At 40.8% G+C, this 16,082-nt stretch overlaps 1 protein-coding gene across 2 annotated transcripts in view; it reads left to right on the forward strand.

Annotated features, from left to right (window-relative positions):
• PTPN11 (protein tyrosine phosphatase non-receptor type 11) overlaps positions 1-16,082 on the forward strand; it is an 82,581-nt gene that overhangs the window by 62,068 nt on the left and 4,431 nt on the right. For both annotated transcript variants that reach the window (XM_077875715.1, XM_077875716.1), the window contains exons 12-15: positions 619-686; positions 1,158-1,309; positions 13,479-13,591; positions 15,675-15,772. In XM_077875715.1, the coding sequence (XP_077731841.1) occupies positions 619-686; positions 1,158-1,309; positions 13,479-13,591; positions 15,675-15,744 (403 nt within the window). In that variant the 3' untranslated portion in view covers positions 15,745-15,772. The remainder of the gene's footprint in view (positions 1-618; positions 687-1,157; positions 1,310-13,478; positions 13,592-15,674; positions 15,773-16,082) is intronic.

The following is a 16,082-nucleotide window of genomic DNA, read 5'->3' on the forward strand; positions in this document are numbered from 1 at the left end:
GATCCTATTCTCTTCTGCTGCAGGAATAAGATGCATTTTTCCCCCTGATAAGACACTTGTTCACTTCAAAAGATTTGGACCACTCCCTCCCCAGACCTCTGGAAGCCCTGCCCGTGGCATCTCACCACGGTTTACAGCCTCCTGGCACCCAAGTCTGGGCTTCATGATTATACCGGGGGAAGTTTAGTTTACCAAATCTCATCCATACATTGGGCAAGTAGCTGTGTATGAAACTTTTTCACTTTTTTAAAAGCTACTGTTTATTGAGCATGTGCTCCACTCCGGCCTCTGTGCTCAGTGTTTTCCATACATTACTAACATTTGATCCACACAACAACCCTGTAAAGTATGTGCCATTATCTGCATTTCACAGATGAGGAAACTGAAGGTCAAAGAGGTATGGGATTTGCCTTGGGAAGTCCTAGAGAAGCTGGGCTCCACGTGTGGATTGGACTAACCCCAAAGCCCTTAGCTAATCTATTCTCAAATACAAACAGGCAGTCTTATAAATACTCTCAAGAGCAGACATTGTTTCTGTTCATATTAATAGTGTGGGTTTGAGTCCAAAACCCCTATGAATGGCTCCAGCGTCATTGCTCTTTGTCCTTCTGTCCACAGTGCTGGGATTGGCCGGACAGGGACGTTCATTGTGATTGATATCCTTATTGACATCATCAGAGAGAAAGGTGGGTCATCTGGAGGGCAAGAAGTTGTAAGTTCTTTTTTAGTTTATGGAAGGAAAGTGCTAGTGAAAATAGCCTGGAGGAGAGAATTTGAATGTTAAAACATTTTTAAAAATCTGGGCTGAAGACTTTGACTTTCAGTTGTTTATAGGAGAACAAAAGTGATTCTATTTGAGCCTTTGACATAAAATGAAGCCCAGGAGCCGTGGTCCCGCTGCTGTGGTCTTTTGTTGAATATGCAGTGGTGGTCTCTGGGGTGGTGCTGATGGAGAGTCCTGACCTCCGATACTTATTCAGATCATTTTCTGGAATCATTTGTATTAGTCAGAAGGCAGTGTAGCCCTTGAAACATGTTCAGTTAGAACATTAAAGACTACATTTACTATATCTCTGAGTCTGCTAAAAGTTGTGCATTAAACCACTTCATCCTGGCCCCACAGTTTCTCCTAATGCTTCATGGTGCTTGCTTTGCAGGTGTTGACTGCGACATTGATGTTCCCAAAACCATTCAGATGGTGCGGTCTCAGAGGTCAGGGATGGTCCAGACAGAAGCACAGTACCGATTCATTTATATGGCTGTCCAGCATTACATTGAAACACTACAGCGCAGGATTGAGGAAGAGCAGGTACCAATCCTGGAGGGGGCTGGTGTGCATATTTGTACTTTCTTTTCTGGGCAGCTCTGATACACTCTGCTTTTGAGCAGGATGGGCCTCTAAGAGATAGCTGTTACTGTTCAGGAATGAGAAACTCATTCCCAACCAGGAAGGGCCTCTCTGGAAACTATTCCCCACTTCACAACTCTGGTATTTCAGCAGAGGGTAGCTTGGAGATAGCTGCTATCATCCTGGCCTGGCAGATTGGGGAACTGCCACGTGGAAAGGTTAGGATTTTCCCAGACAACATCCCAGGATTCTCACATGGCAAGTTTGGAAATGAAAGCCTTGAAGTTTCCAGCCTGTTCCTGTTTAGATCCAGGCCATCTTTATCCTGATCCCATCTCTTAAACAAATGCTTCACTCTTCATAGCACATAGCAGTTTGAACCATAAACTTGGTTGAGTTGGAAACAGTGAAATTTCAATTTTAATAAGCCATGCATAATGAAGAAGAATGTGGAGTTGGAGCATTTCCATTTGAAGCTATTCATAACAGACACAAAGCTGAGTTAATTAAGAATACGCTGAGATGAGGGAAATGAGGAGACTGCTCCTTTGGGGATCTGGGCATCTCCCCCCCACCCCCCCACCCCCAACTGCTCTGCTGCAGACAGGGGAATGTCTAAACAGCAGTGATATCTGCCTACTTTACCCTGTGTATTGCCTTCCAGAGAACCCGGCTTCTCAGAATGGCACCTGCCAGCGAATTGAGAGACTTCTAGCCTAGCAGAATAGCAGCCACATTATCAAAAGCTTCATTAGCCAAAGTAAGATATCTGTCAGCTTAGTAGGTTCTCAGTTCACATAAAAAGACTAGATTATGGGGTGCCTGGGTGGCTCAGTCGGTTAAGTGTCTGACTCTCGATTTCAGCCCAGGTCATGATCTCAGGGTTGTGAGATTGAGCCTGGCACTGGGCTCCGTGTTCAGTGCAGAGTCTCCCTCTGCTCCTCTCTCTGCTCGTTTGCATTCTCTCTCTCAAATAAATAAGATCTTAAAATCCAAAACACTAGGGGCAGCCTGTGTAGCTCAGCGGTTTAGTGCCGCCTTCAGCCTGGGGCATGATCCTGGAGACCCAGGATCGAGTTCTGCGTCGGACTCCCTGCATGGAGCCTGCTTCTCCCTCTGCCTGTCCTCTCTCTCTCTATGTCTCTCATGAATGAATAAATACAATCTTTAAAAAAAAATTCAAAACACTAGATTGTTTTCGTTGTACAAAAACATCTTCAGCAACGGTGTACGTATAGAAATATAAGGTCAAATAATCAACATGGTACCAGTTTTGACCTTCAGTGCTTTAAATCTGATTTGGTGTTATCGTAATTGTTACAAAATATTTAGATGGTTGCTATAGGCTATTTTCTATTTGTCTTCCAATTATACTGAATTTGGGCCAGGAATAAAACATGAAGTTGCCCATATAGAAAGACCTCCTAATAAATACAAAGAGAATGTAGCACACTATTGGTACAAATTCAGGAATATCTTGAAGCATATAATCTTGTTTGGAAAAGCTAGGGGAAAATCTCTCTTTATTTCATTCAGAAGTTTTGGTATTTATCCTTGTTTTGGCAACTTTAGTAGGGACTTCCCCAGCCTTACAGCACTTGAGATCTTCTGAATTACCGTATATAGTCTCTCTGACCCTAAATCTCAAGATGTAATTTGGATTTAAGAACTCCTTTAAAGATAGCTTTATCGGGCAGCCCTGGTGGCGCAGCGGTTTAGCGCCGCCTGCAGCCCAGGGTGTGATCCTGGAGACCGTGGATCGAGTCCCACGTCGGGCTCTCTGCATGGAGCCTGCTTCTCCCTCTGCCTGTCTCTCTCTCTCTCTCTCTCTCTCTCTCTCTCTGTCTCTATGAATAAATCAGTAAAATCTTTTTTTTTTTTTTAAAGATTTACTTATTTATTCATTCAGAGAGAGCTACCCTAAATCAGTAAAATCTTAAAAAAAAAAGCTTTATCACCCCAGGGTCAGGAGGGGGTAGAAAAAAGCAGAACATATTCCTTGATAATTTAAGTCTTATAGAATATCGAAACTGGATGTCACTGATAATCCTATTTGAAGAGTGCTTCAAATGAATGCATGCATTCATTCGTTCAGCCAGTACTTTTTGGTGCCAATATGTGCCAGTATTGTCCTTATTAGCACATTAACTGCTCTTTGGGATCTGAGCCTTCAGAGTTTAAAAAGATGGGTTGGGGGATCCCTGGGTGGTGCAGCGGTTTGGCACCTGCCTTTGGCCCAGGGCGCTATCCTGGAGACCCGGGATCGAGTCCCCCATCGGGCTCCCGGTGCATGGAGCCTGCTTCTCCCTCTGCCTGTGTCTCTGCCTCTCTCTCTCTCTCTCTCTGTGACTATCATAAATTAAAAAAAAAAAAAAAAAAAAAAAAGATGGGTTGGCTTATTCATTTTTAAAAATGAGATCCTATAACGTGTAGTTCCATTTAATTCCATGTATGAACTTACTACCTGATTTTGTGGTAGAATTAAGAAGTACCTTCTTCTGGTAGAAAGCTTAAGTGGTAGCCTTAAGAACTAGTGAAGCCACCTGAGTTTTAAACTAAGCCAAAGAATGAAACTCATTTAGGATCATTGGTTATTCTTTTAAATACCATCATTTCTACAATTCTGAAGAGTTAAAGACCTTTGGGAATGAAGGAATTTTTGAAAGAGGGTAAATGAAAAAAGACAGTGAGTCAGGGGTGTTGAGCCTGGGGAAGGAAGCAGGAAGTAGTGCTGGTGCTGGGAGGAGGCGAAGCAGAAATAGGTGGGCGACCAGGGGAGGGTGCAAATGAGGCGAGTTTGAGAAAATTCTCAAGTTTTTATAAAAGATTCTTCCCACACTCTGCCATTTGCTTGAAGGTAGATTTGTTTGTTAACTTCCAGTTATAGCATTAATTTTTTTTTTAATTTGCAAACCCAGTGTACGTAATTCCCTTCACCTTGTTAACATGTTAACATACTTTATCATTCATTTGTATTTTCTCTCTTTATATACATTTATGTAATTTTAAAAATGAAGTGTTCATAAGTTGCAAATATCTGTGCCCCTTTGCTTCTTAATATTTTTGACCTATGTATGTCAAAATGTGTATGTCCTAAAAATACAGACATTCTCTTATTTAACCATAGTAAAATGATAGAACCAGGGAATTAACATTGATATGGCACTTATCAATATAGACCATATTCAAATTTTACCAGTTTGTCCTCCTTCTATCTTTCAGTGGTCCAGGGCCCCCTGGTACATTTGGCTGTCATGTATCTTTACTTTCGTCTGGAACAGTTTCTCAATCTTTATCGTTTTTTGTTTGTTTGTTTTTAAAGATTTTTTACTTCTTTATTCATGAAAGAGAGAGAGAGGCAGAGACATAGGCAGAGGGAGAAGCAGGCTCCTCACAGGGAGCCCAATGCGAGACAGGATCCCTGGACTGGGATCACACCCTGAGCCAAAGGCAGACGCTCAACCGCTGAGCCACCCAGGCGTCCCTCAGTCTTTATCTTCTGTGACCTTGCCATTTTTGAAGAGTTCAGGCCAGTTATTTGATAGAATGCCCCTAGTGTGGATTTGTGTGATGTGCTCTCTTGATTAGAATCAGGTCGTGCGGGCAGCCCTAGTGGTGCAGCGGTTTAGTGCTGCCTTCCGCCCAAGGTGTGATCCTGGAGACCCTGGATCGAGTCCCATGTCGGGTTCCCGGCAAGGAGCCTGCTTCTCCCTCTGCCTGTGTCTCTGCCTCTCTCTGTGTGTGTCTCTATGAATAAATAAATAAAATCTTTTTTAAAAAAAAAAAGAATCAGGTCATGCGTTTTTGACAGGGCTGTCACGGAAGTCATGTTGCATCCTGGTACCTCACGTCAGGGGCACTTCTGTTGATGCATTTCATACCTGGCAGCGTTCTCTTTGACTGCTTAATTAAGGTGTTGTCTGTCACATTTCTCCACTGTACAGTAACAATTTCCCCTTTTTAAATTAATATCTTATAGGAAGATGTTTGAGACTATATAAATAACCTATTTTCCATAATACGTTTTGTGTACTGATTTTGCATGTATTCACTATTCTTGCCTGGAAAAATGACTACTGCAACATCTGCCCAGTGGTGATTTCCTACTTCCTAATTCCCTTTTCATTCATTAGTGTGGCGCCTACTCTAAGGAAGAGCTTTCTCTTTTCATTCATTCATTCATGTCAGAATGGGTGAGAATCCATTTCTAGTATTTATTTTGTTCCTTAAATTGTCCCAAATTTGGCTAGTGGGAACCTGTTCAAAATGGTTCTTGTCCTTTTGATAGTTCTCATTTTTGAGTACTTCATTACACTTTTTTAAAAATTTTTTTTAATTAAGTTTTTATTTAAATTCCAGTTAGTTAACATACACTGTAATATTAGTTTCAGGTGTAGAATTTACTGATTCAGCACTTACATACAACACCTGGTACTCATTACGACAAGTGCACTCCTCCATCCCCATTACCTAGTTCACCCTCCCTGTGACCATTAGTGTATTCTCTGTAGTTAAGAGTCTGTTTCTTAGTTTGCCAAACTACTTCTTGCATGCACCCCCTCCCCTGTAATTGTTTGTTTAGTTTCTTACTGCCTTACACTTTTGGACACCAGAATATGAAGTCTCATCTTGTACTTTCCCAGCTATTTTTCATAGGAGCCCTGATTTTACAGGAGCCTCTTTATTGTAGAGTGGTATTTTGAAGCCAAGAGCTGGGTATTGGCTGTGTTTATTTGTACTGGTATAGGATTATTTGTATTGCTAAATAGCCAATTAATTACTGCTTTAATTGTTCAATTGTTGAGCTCTTGCTGTATAACCTCATATTTATATGAGGTTTATATATTATGTGAGAAATAGATATATATACGCACACTTCTTCTCCAGTAGCTTTTTAAAAATAAACTTTATTTTGGAATAATATTTAGACTTCTAGAAAAGTTGCAAAGATAATGTTAAGAGTTCCTTTGGGTGCTTCATCCAGTTTCCCGTAATGTTAACATCTTGCATAACCGTAATACCTTTATCAAAACTAAATAATCCCAATAAATTGCTGGTGACTACACTCTAGAATTTATTCAGATTTCACCAGTTTCCCCGTAAATATCCTTTTTTGTTCTAGGATCCTATCCAGGATCCCACATTGAGTTTAGTGTCCCTTCTGGTCTGTAATAGTTTCTTAGTCTTTGCTTGTTTTTCATGAACTATGACACTTGTAGAGTGCTAGTCAGATATCTTGTAGAGTGTTCCTCAGTTTGGGTTTATTTGATTATTTCTTGTTTGACTGGGGTAGTGGATTTTTGGGTAGAGTACCAGCAAGGTGATTTGTGAGGTACCCCTCTCATCACTCAAGGGGCACCTGATAACAACAACATGGCCTAGGGATATTAAACTTGCATCACCTGGCTAAGGTGCCAGATTTCTCTTACTGTAAAGACTCCCTGTCCTTACTTTGTTCTTTGAAGTAAGTCATTTAGTATAGATCATACTCAAAGGAAGGGGAATTAAGCTCCATCTTCTGGAATGAGTAGTTGCTATGTAACTTATTTAGAATTCCTTTGTAAGGAAGATTTGTCTCTTCTCTCTGTTTATTCAGTTTTTTCTTTTTTCTTTTTGAGAGACAGTCCATGTTTGTATATGTGTGTATGTGGGGTGTGAGGGGTGGGGGCGAGGCCGAGGGAGAGAAAGAATCTTAAGCAGGCTCCTTGCCCCGCACAGAATGTGACATGGGGCTTGATCTCATGACCCCGAGATCATGACCTGAGCCAAAATCAAGAGTTGGACCCTTAATTGACTGAGCCACCCAGGTGCCCTTATTTATCTAGTTATTTCTTTATATCTAAATAGATTCATGTATATTTATTTTATACTTGGGGTAATAATCCAATATTATGCTATTTGTTGCTCAAATTGTTGCAGCTTTGGCCATTGGGAGCTTTTTCAGGTTGCCTCCTGTGTCCCTTTTGCATGTCTGTAGACTTTTGCTCCTGTGCACTTGCTTACTTACTGGCATGCAAGATGCTCCAGGCTCATCTTATATCTTCCCTGTCCCAGCCTTTGCATTGGTCATTTTTCTATGGAGCCCTGGTTCTGTTTATTAAAGACAAGTATTTAAAATTAAAGTTTTGTGTGTTGGGTATGCTTGTTGCTACTGGGTATTACTGCTTCTGGGTCCCCTCAGTGGACAGTGTTAGGAAATGATGTCTGTGTACTAATGCGTGTCCACATGCATCAATAATGTGTATCTATATAAGCTAAACCTCAGTTCCTGTTGATGTCTCCGCTCTCACTCAGTACCACAAGGCTCAGTCTAGCCTTCCCATTGCTAATTTGTAACTTCTCTGACTGGGAGAAACCTGGCTCCCATGATCTACAATTTATTTACTCATTTGTTTACCCCTAGTATACATGTGAAATGGTTTCAGAGAGACCTGTGTCCCTGTGAGAATCCAATTTACCATGTGGGCAACTCTTGTTTGAAGGAAATAATTCCACATTCCACAGCAAGCGTCCTTGAACTGCCGTGTAAAGGCTTTAGGTGGTATACTCTGAGTGAATCATTGTAGGACAGAAGTTATCTTTAAAAATTCTGTAATCAAAAAAAAAAAAATTCTGTAATCAGGGGGCTCAGGGCATGATCCCGGGGTCCTGGGATTGAGTCCCGCATTGGGCGCCCTGTGGGGAGCCTGCCTCTCCCTCTGCCTATGTCTCTGCCTCTCTGTGTCTTTCATGAATAGATAAATAAAAAATACAAATTTATTTTTAAAGATTTTATTTATTTATTTGTAAGAGACGAGAGAGAGAGAGAGGCAGAGGCAGAGGGAGAAACAGGCTTTCTGTGAAGCAGGCAGCCCAATGCAAGAGTCAATCCCAGAATCCCGAGATCACAACCCAAGCTGAAGGGAGACTCTTAACCTACTGGGCCACCCAAGTGCCCTTGGTGCTATTCCTGTAAGAAATATTTGGGAGCACCTGAATGGCTCAGTCGATTAAACATTTGACTTCATCTCAGGTCTTGATCTCAGAGTCCTGGGGTTGGGCTCCACGCTCAACAGGGAGTCTACCTCTCTCTCCTCTGCTCTTACCCCTACTTGTGTGTTCTCTCTCTCTCTCTCTCTCTCATATAAATAAAAAATAAAAAATAAAAAAAAAATAAATAATTGGGTGCCTTTTGTGTTCCAGACACTGAATAGATGCTAAGGATGTAATAGAAGAAGACAGACATAGCTATTGCCTTAATGGAACTCAAATTCCACCATATACAAAATTTGAGTTACTATGAGGCCCTTGTCTACATTTGTTCCAAAACTTTTATTCATTTCCCTGGACTTGTGCTTTTCACATATCTTCCTAAGTTCCTTGGTCCAATCAAAAGGCCCTTTTACATTTGTTCATTCATTCCCACATTAATTAAAGTAGGTTATACTGGGTGCCAGGCACTGTGCTGGGGGTATAAGTGATGATATTCCTGATATGGAAAGAAATCTGTGTGGTTGGACTAGAAGTTGTTGAGAGGGGCAGGGGGTGTCATAGGTGGGATTGGGAAAGTAAGCAGAAACCTGATTTTCAGGGGGTATGGCTTGCAGTCCATATTAACGATTTTAGGCTTTATCCCAAGGGAAATGGGATATCACTGAGGATTCTGAAGCAGGAGAGTGACATAAAAAGATCCTCACTTTGAAAAGAGGGTGAGGAGTGAGTGGGCTCTGGGGTCAAGCAGAGGTGACCAGCGTAGGTAAGGATTGATAGCAGTTTGGACAGGACGAGAGGGCTAATGGTGAGCACAGCGAGAAGCAGAACTAGTAATCATCTCATTTTGTGATGAGATGTAGGGGGGAATCAAGGTGTTTGTAATCCTGATGTCTGAACCCAGAGTATCCTGCCCAAGTAGTATTGTTGCTCCGGAACCTAGATAAGAGCATTTTCTTCTCATTTCCTTTCCTTTCCTTTCCCTTCACTTCCCTCCCCTTCCTTCCCCTCCCCTCCCCTTTTCTTTTCTTTTTTCGTGGGGGTGCAGAGGGAGAGGAGAGAGAGGATCTTAATTGGGCTTCACACCCAGCACAGAGCCTGATGTCACGATCTCATGACCCTCAGATTGTAATCTAAGCCGAAATCAAGTTGGGACGCTTAAATGAGTGAGCCACCAAGGTGCCCCAAGAGCATTTTCATTTGACCCTTTCTTCCTACTCTTGGCTTTTGGGCTTTTCTATCTTTTTTTTTTTTTTTTCTGATTAATATATGCTTTATTTTTTTAGTCTTAATTTTTTTTTTTGAAGTAATCTCTATGCCCAGCATGGGACTCAAACTCATGACCCCGAGATCAAGAGTTGCATGCTCTACTAACTGAAAAAAGCCACGCACCCCAGGCTTTTTTATAATTTAAAGTTTAGAAATGGACTGGAGTTACTTCATATGGCAAGATATTTAATGCCAGATGATTTTAGAGACTTATGGTTGGACCCTCCTCTCAACCTTGACTGTTGGCAAGGCTCTAAGATTTATTATAAATATTACAAAAGGTTTGGTAACTCTGCTTTGTCCTTGAATTCAGGAGGATAGATCAATTTCAGACCATTTTTTAGGGCTCTGTAACAAAACTCCCCTCACCCCTCCCTATGAAAACAACCCCTATCCCCTGAGATTTTTTCTTGTTCTATAAGGACAGCCTGGGCTGTCATAGTACTGAGAAATAAACTCCTCTAATTTGTAGATCGGTTTTACTTATTGTTCTTTCTAAATAAGCTAAGAGGCTCCAACATTTTTATGCTTTTTCTTGAGCCATTTAGTTCATTGAAATAATTCCTGTCCCATTTGTATTAATTGTTCCCATTAGAAAATTCTTTTGTAATTGCTTTATGTAGAAATACTGATTTTTTTTTTTTTCCAAGAAAGTAATAGGGAAGGAAAAATGAGGGTTGCTGTTCAGTGGATCTAGAGTTTCAGTTATGTAAGGTGAAAAAGTTCTAGAGATCTGCACAATGATACCATATACTTGACAGTATTGTAGTGTATACTCAAAATTTTGTCAAGAGCCTGTATCTCATGTTATCTGTTCTTTTTCTTTTAACAACAATTTTTTAAAAAGTGTTGAGTAGAAAGCAAGCTTATGCTTCAACTTACTGGTTGTATATTTCAAATTTTTATTTTAAAAAAGAGTTAATTTTAAGTTATTTTAAGTAGGCTCCATACCCAGTGTGGATCCCAACACAGGGCTTGAACTCAAAACCCTAAGATCAAGACCTGAACTGAAACCAAGAGTTGGATGCCCAGCTATCCAGAATAAGTTTTAAAATAAGTGATGTTCTTAGCCAGGTCTTCCACTTAATATTTCATTTTAAATCCTATCTTTTAAGAAATTGTTTCTTGTGTAAGTATTTCAGTGCTAAAAACCTGTGGCTGCTTTTCAAGGCCATTAGATTTTTAAGAACAGTTGTTCAGAACGTTAAAATATTCTGTAGAGTAAACAAAACAGTTTCTCTTTGGATTTCATTTTTGCAACTTCTTTCCTAGACTCTAAGTTCTGTGATGGCTACTTAGTTAACAAATTGGCTGGGCTGCTTTAACAGAGTTGAAATAATAGTGGCTTCAGCAAAATAGAAGCTCATTTCTCTTCTAACATAAAAATCCAAGTTGGCAGGCAATTTGGGGAGAAAGTGGGCAGCTCCGCTCCATGGGGTCATCTGGGGACCCAGGCACTCTGTATCTTGTCCCCCAATTGTCCTTTCGGATGTTTCCTTTTCTACATGGTTACAGACAGCACAAGGAAGCAGACAGCAAGCAGCTGTTAATGTCAAGCTTTTTCTGTGAAGAGTCAGACAATGAATCTTTTAGGCTGTCCAGCATCCTTAATATTTTGTTCTCATGTTCACATATGGTAGCAGGTGCTTTATAATCTATAGGTTGGAGTCGTAACAACTCTTGTTGTATGTGAAATAAGATTTTCTACTTTTTATTCGCTGTTGTTTTGGGGTGAGTTTTGAGTAAGGAGAGGAAGGAGAAACTTCAGTGGATTTAAATTTATTTAAGGTTTCATTTGAAAAAAATGTAAAATACTACTAGTACTATACCTGTTGTCGATCATTTTATTTTGTTACATTTCTTCCAAGTTTTTTCCCCTTTTTAAGATTAATTAAACTTGGGATCCTTGGGTGGCACAGCGGTTTGGCGCCTGCCTTTGGCCCAGGGCGCAATCCTGGAGACCCGGGATCGAATCCCACATCGGGCTCCCGGTGCATGGAGCCTGCTTCTCCCTCTGCCTGTGTCTCTGCGCCCCTCTCTCTCTCTCTCTGTGACTATCATAAATAAATAAAAATAAAATAAAAATAAAAATAAAAAAAATAAAATTAATTAAACTAATCTCTGCACCCAAGATCAAGAGGCACACAACTTTCCAAGAGAGCCAGCCAGGTACCCCTCTTTTTCCTTTTATAACAGCAATCGAATGTGGCAGTTACAGCTGTCAGCCCCAGGTACAACCCTTATTTCTACCCTTGGAGCCCCAGGGCAATTGCTTGGCTTGCAATCTTTTTTTTTTTTTTTTAAGATTTTATTCGTTTATTTAAGACAGAGTATGAGCAGGGGGAGGGGCAGAGAGAGAGGGAGAGGCAGAATTCCTGCTGAATGAGGAGCCTGATTCACCCCAGGATTCTGGCTAGGATCATGAGCCAAAGTCAGAGGCTCAAGCGAGCCTGAGCTACTCAGGTGCCCCTGCTTGCACTCTTTTTTATATTTTAAAATAAACATACCAAAAATTGGGACGCCTGGGTGGCTCAGTGGTTGAGCATCTGCCTTCGGCTCAGGGTGTGACCCTGGAGTCCTGGGATCAAGTCCCACATCTGGCTCCCTGCATGGAGCCTGCTTCTCCCTCTGCCTATGTCTCTGCCTCTTTCTATGTCTCTCATGAATAAATAAATAAAATCTTTTTTAAAAAACCAATAATCTACACATAATAGATAACATTATTGTATGTGTTTAGAATGTTCAGCCTGTATCATACTGTTTTATTCTATAATTTGTGTTTTTCCACTTAACATTGATTATGAAGCCTTTTTGGAGACACAGTCTCTCATGTTGTTCCTCCTCACTATTGCATATTACTTCATGATATGAATACATCACATTGATTCCTTCCCTGGGTATAAACACTATTAAGAATAACATGTCATCAGACATCCTTTTACAGCTCTTTTAGGCTCCTGTGTATGAGTTTCTCAAGAAGCAAATGTTCAAGGTTGTAGAATATAGTTTTATTATTACTAGATACTGACTGGTTAGTACTGTGAGTTCTGACCAGTAGTGCACTAATTTTACCCTCTCACCAGCCATGAATGGAAGTCACTGCTGTACGTCAGTGTTTCAAAAAAGGGTATGTGGATACCCTTTCTCATATTTGGTAGTTTTCTGGAATAATCCTAGAATGAACGCAACATTATATAATGATGATTGGTGGGTTAGATTTTCAGAATTGGTTATTTTTGGGTGAAATTAGGAGTGAAGAGTGATAAATCATATAACCGGGACTCCTACTAAATATATAGTTAGTTCACTCTGCATCTAAGAGGAGATTATTCTTCTGGTTTTCTTTGCCAAGTTTTTTTTCCCCCAAAAAAGTATCATTAGAGCCAAAAATGAAGTTATAAAGGTGCTAGGGTCTTTTCTGGGGTGGAGGTGGGAGGCAGGGAAGATATAATAAAGCATATTACTGTTTCTGTTAAGAGTACTACCATCTTTTGTACCTGTGTGCTATTTTTACTTGGAGTGAATTTATTTCTGGAGCTCTTTTCCCAACTGTTTATCTGAGAATCATTAAATGTGTTGCAAGTGAATTATGAAATGATTAGATGTTAATGTAGCAAAGAAAGTGAGAATTCTCTTTTAGCTCAGAAATAGATACATTTGGTTTAATACAGTAAGTTGTTAGTGCATGACTCTGCTTTTGAATTGCATGGTTCAAAAGTACTTTTCACTTTTACATTGAGGAGGTGAATTCCCTAACATTTGATCAACGTATTATTTAGGGTCCAACCTTTCTGTCTGCCTATGTGTCCGTCGCTCTTTGGTGAAATGCCTTCTTTGCTTCTTTTTCCCTTAAAAAAATCCAATTCCTCATATATCAATCTTCACCTTTCAGAAAAGCAAGAGGAAAGGGCATGAATATACAAATATTAAGTATTCTCTAACGGACCAGACAAGTGGAGATCAGAGTCCCCTCCCGCCTTGTACCCCAACACCATCTTGTGCAGAGTAAGTAGTAATGAAGGAAATTCTTTCTACCTGAACACGGTCCTATAGAAAAGCTTAAAAAACAACAGGTCTTGGCAGCACAAGCCTGTCATTATTGTTGCCCAGCTGATTAACAAACGAGTCAATGGCTTTCTAAACTAAATTTTAATTTACCTCAACCGAAGGCTAATTGGTACACTAGCTATGATTATGTGAGGTTATAAGTATATCAAGTAGTGGTTCTCTATGAAGAATCTAATTTTTCTTTTTATGCAGTGGGGATAACATCTGTTATTAATGATACACAACAAAGGTAGGTATTTTTGGCCTTTTGATGTGTAAGATTCCTTGCTAAGTAAAAATAGATCAATTGACCACTAATGTCTCAACACTGTCAGGATCTGCTGATTTTCCAGTCAACACACAACAGAAATCTATTGGGCCTTTAAACCAAGAGTCTGCAAACTACAGCCTCCAGGCCAAATTCCGGCCATGGCCTGTTTTTGTACAGCTCATGAATGATTTTTATGGGGCTATATATTTTTTAAAAAACACCAGCACAAAGAATATTATGTACCAGAGACTGAGTGTGGCCTGCAGAGATTAAATTATTTACCTTCTGGGGATCCCTGGGTGGCGCGGCGGTTTGGCGCCTGCCTTTGGCCCACGGCGCGATCCTGGAGACCCGGGATCGAATCCCACATCAGGCTCCCGGTGCATGGAGCCTGCTTCTCCCTCTGCCTGTGTCTCTGCGCCCCTCTCTCTCTCTGTGACTATCATAAATAAATAAAAAAAATAAAAATTTTAAATTATTTACCTTCTGATCCTTTATAGAAGAACTTTGCCATCCCCTTGTTTAAGCTAAAACATGCATTAGGAAAACATTTGTTAAATTGATTATGTGAACAGCAGTTGTAAATTGTTGCTTTTCTATAAATTCTAAAGTAGTCTTTGGTATAACATTTACTTTTTTATTTTCCCCCATGAGTCTTATCTCTGTTTGCTTCTGATGTGGATTTTTAAACCCCTGCTGACTTTAATACTCTATATAAACGTTTTAGATAACAAATATGGCACTTATATTTACATTTGGTTTCTAGTTAATGTTGAAATGAAATTATACAGCAAAAGTATTCTTTCCACCAAGTTGCTTTTTCCTCCTGCTTGCTTTTTCCTTTCCCAGTGGACTAATGGGTAAAGTTGATATTTTAAATTGCTATCTGCAGTAATTTGCCATGGCAGCTGCATATCAGGGCTTTCCCCGAATATTGAATATCTGACGACTCCCTTCTTGGTGGCGGCCTATACCCTGTGCAGGGTGTCACCCAGGATACCCCAGACGCTGAGGCCTTTCTGCCCATTTTGTCTTGTCCCTATTGGGTTGGCAGTGATGGCTGCTGGGTACCCTGTCCCCCTAGACTGCTCTGATCTCCACTCCCTGCTCATCAGAATGGAGTCTGGCCTCTGATGCATTCACTGGCCCTTTGTCTCAGGGCCCTAAAGCACCATGGAGCTTCACACTCATTGTTGCCCTTCATGTAGCTGAATTCAGGGCCAAATGGGCCTTTAGGCCCTGCCTCATTGCTCCTGCACTTTCCTTTCCTGGACCTCTTGCTCACTTGGAATGAATACCTAGCCTTTCTACATGCTCACATCTCACCCTGCTTCAGGGTCTTACTCAAAGTCCTCATTGTCTAGGCCTCCTTGGCTCTGCCCACCAGAAAAAAACAGCTCGCTTTCCTCCAACCCCAGAGAGCTCAGGGACTTAAGGCTCTTATTCCACTTTTATTAGGTTGATACTGCTGTACGCTTATGTTTTACAGCTCGTCCCAGAACTTTAGTTCTTACAGGCTGTGTCTGCATCATATCGAGCCCCCCAGGAATGGAGTGTGTACTTTATAAATACTGTGCAAGCTTGGTCAGCATAGTCTGTGTTTTTATTCATGTATTTATTCTTTCTTTCCTTCCTTCCTTCCTTCCTTCCTCCCTCCCTCCCTCCCTCCCTCCCTCCCTCCCTCCCTCCCTCCCTCCTTCCTTCCTTCCTTCCTTCCTTCCTTCCTTCCTTCCTTCCTTCCTTCCTTCCTTCCTTCTTTTTCCTTTTCAGAATGAGAGAAGATAATGCTAGAGTCTATGAAAATGTGGGTCTGATGCAGCAGCAGAAAAGTTTCAGATGAGAACACCCACCAAGACTTCAGCACAGATGTAGGTATTTAAATGGATGCACTCACTGGTTGTTACATCATTCGTGGCACATAATTTGTGAGTGTTCTAGTGAAGTGTACCATAACTAAGTTTTACAAACCAGCCTCCTTTTTTTTCTCTTCCTAAACTTTTTCTAAGTTAGATTTATCTTCAAGTTCATTAAGGATTGAAACCAAATACAGAATTCATTCTGTGAGGGGCAAAGCTGGCCCTTACTGTGGAGAGATGGTTGATATGGGTGATGAAGAGCGGGCATCACTGTTCCTTAAATTTGTATTAGAGTTGGGTACCCCAGTCTGTGCTGAGAGGT

Source organism: Canis aureus, chromosome 27 (genome assembly GCF_053574225.1).
Source record: "Canis aureus isolate CA01 chromosome 27, VMU_Caureus_v.1.0, whole genome shotgun sequence".
NCBI lineage: Eukaryota > Metazoa > Chordata > Mammalia > Carnivora > Canidae > Canis > Canis aureus.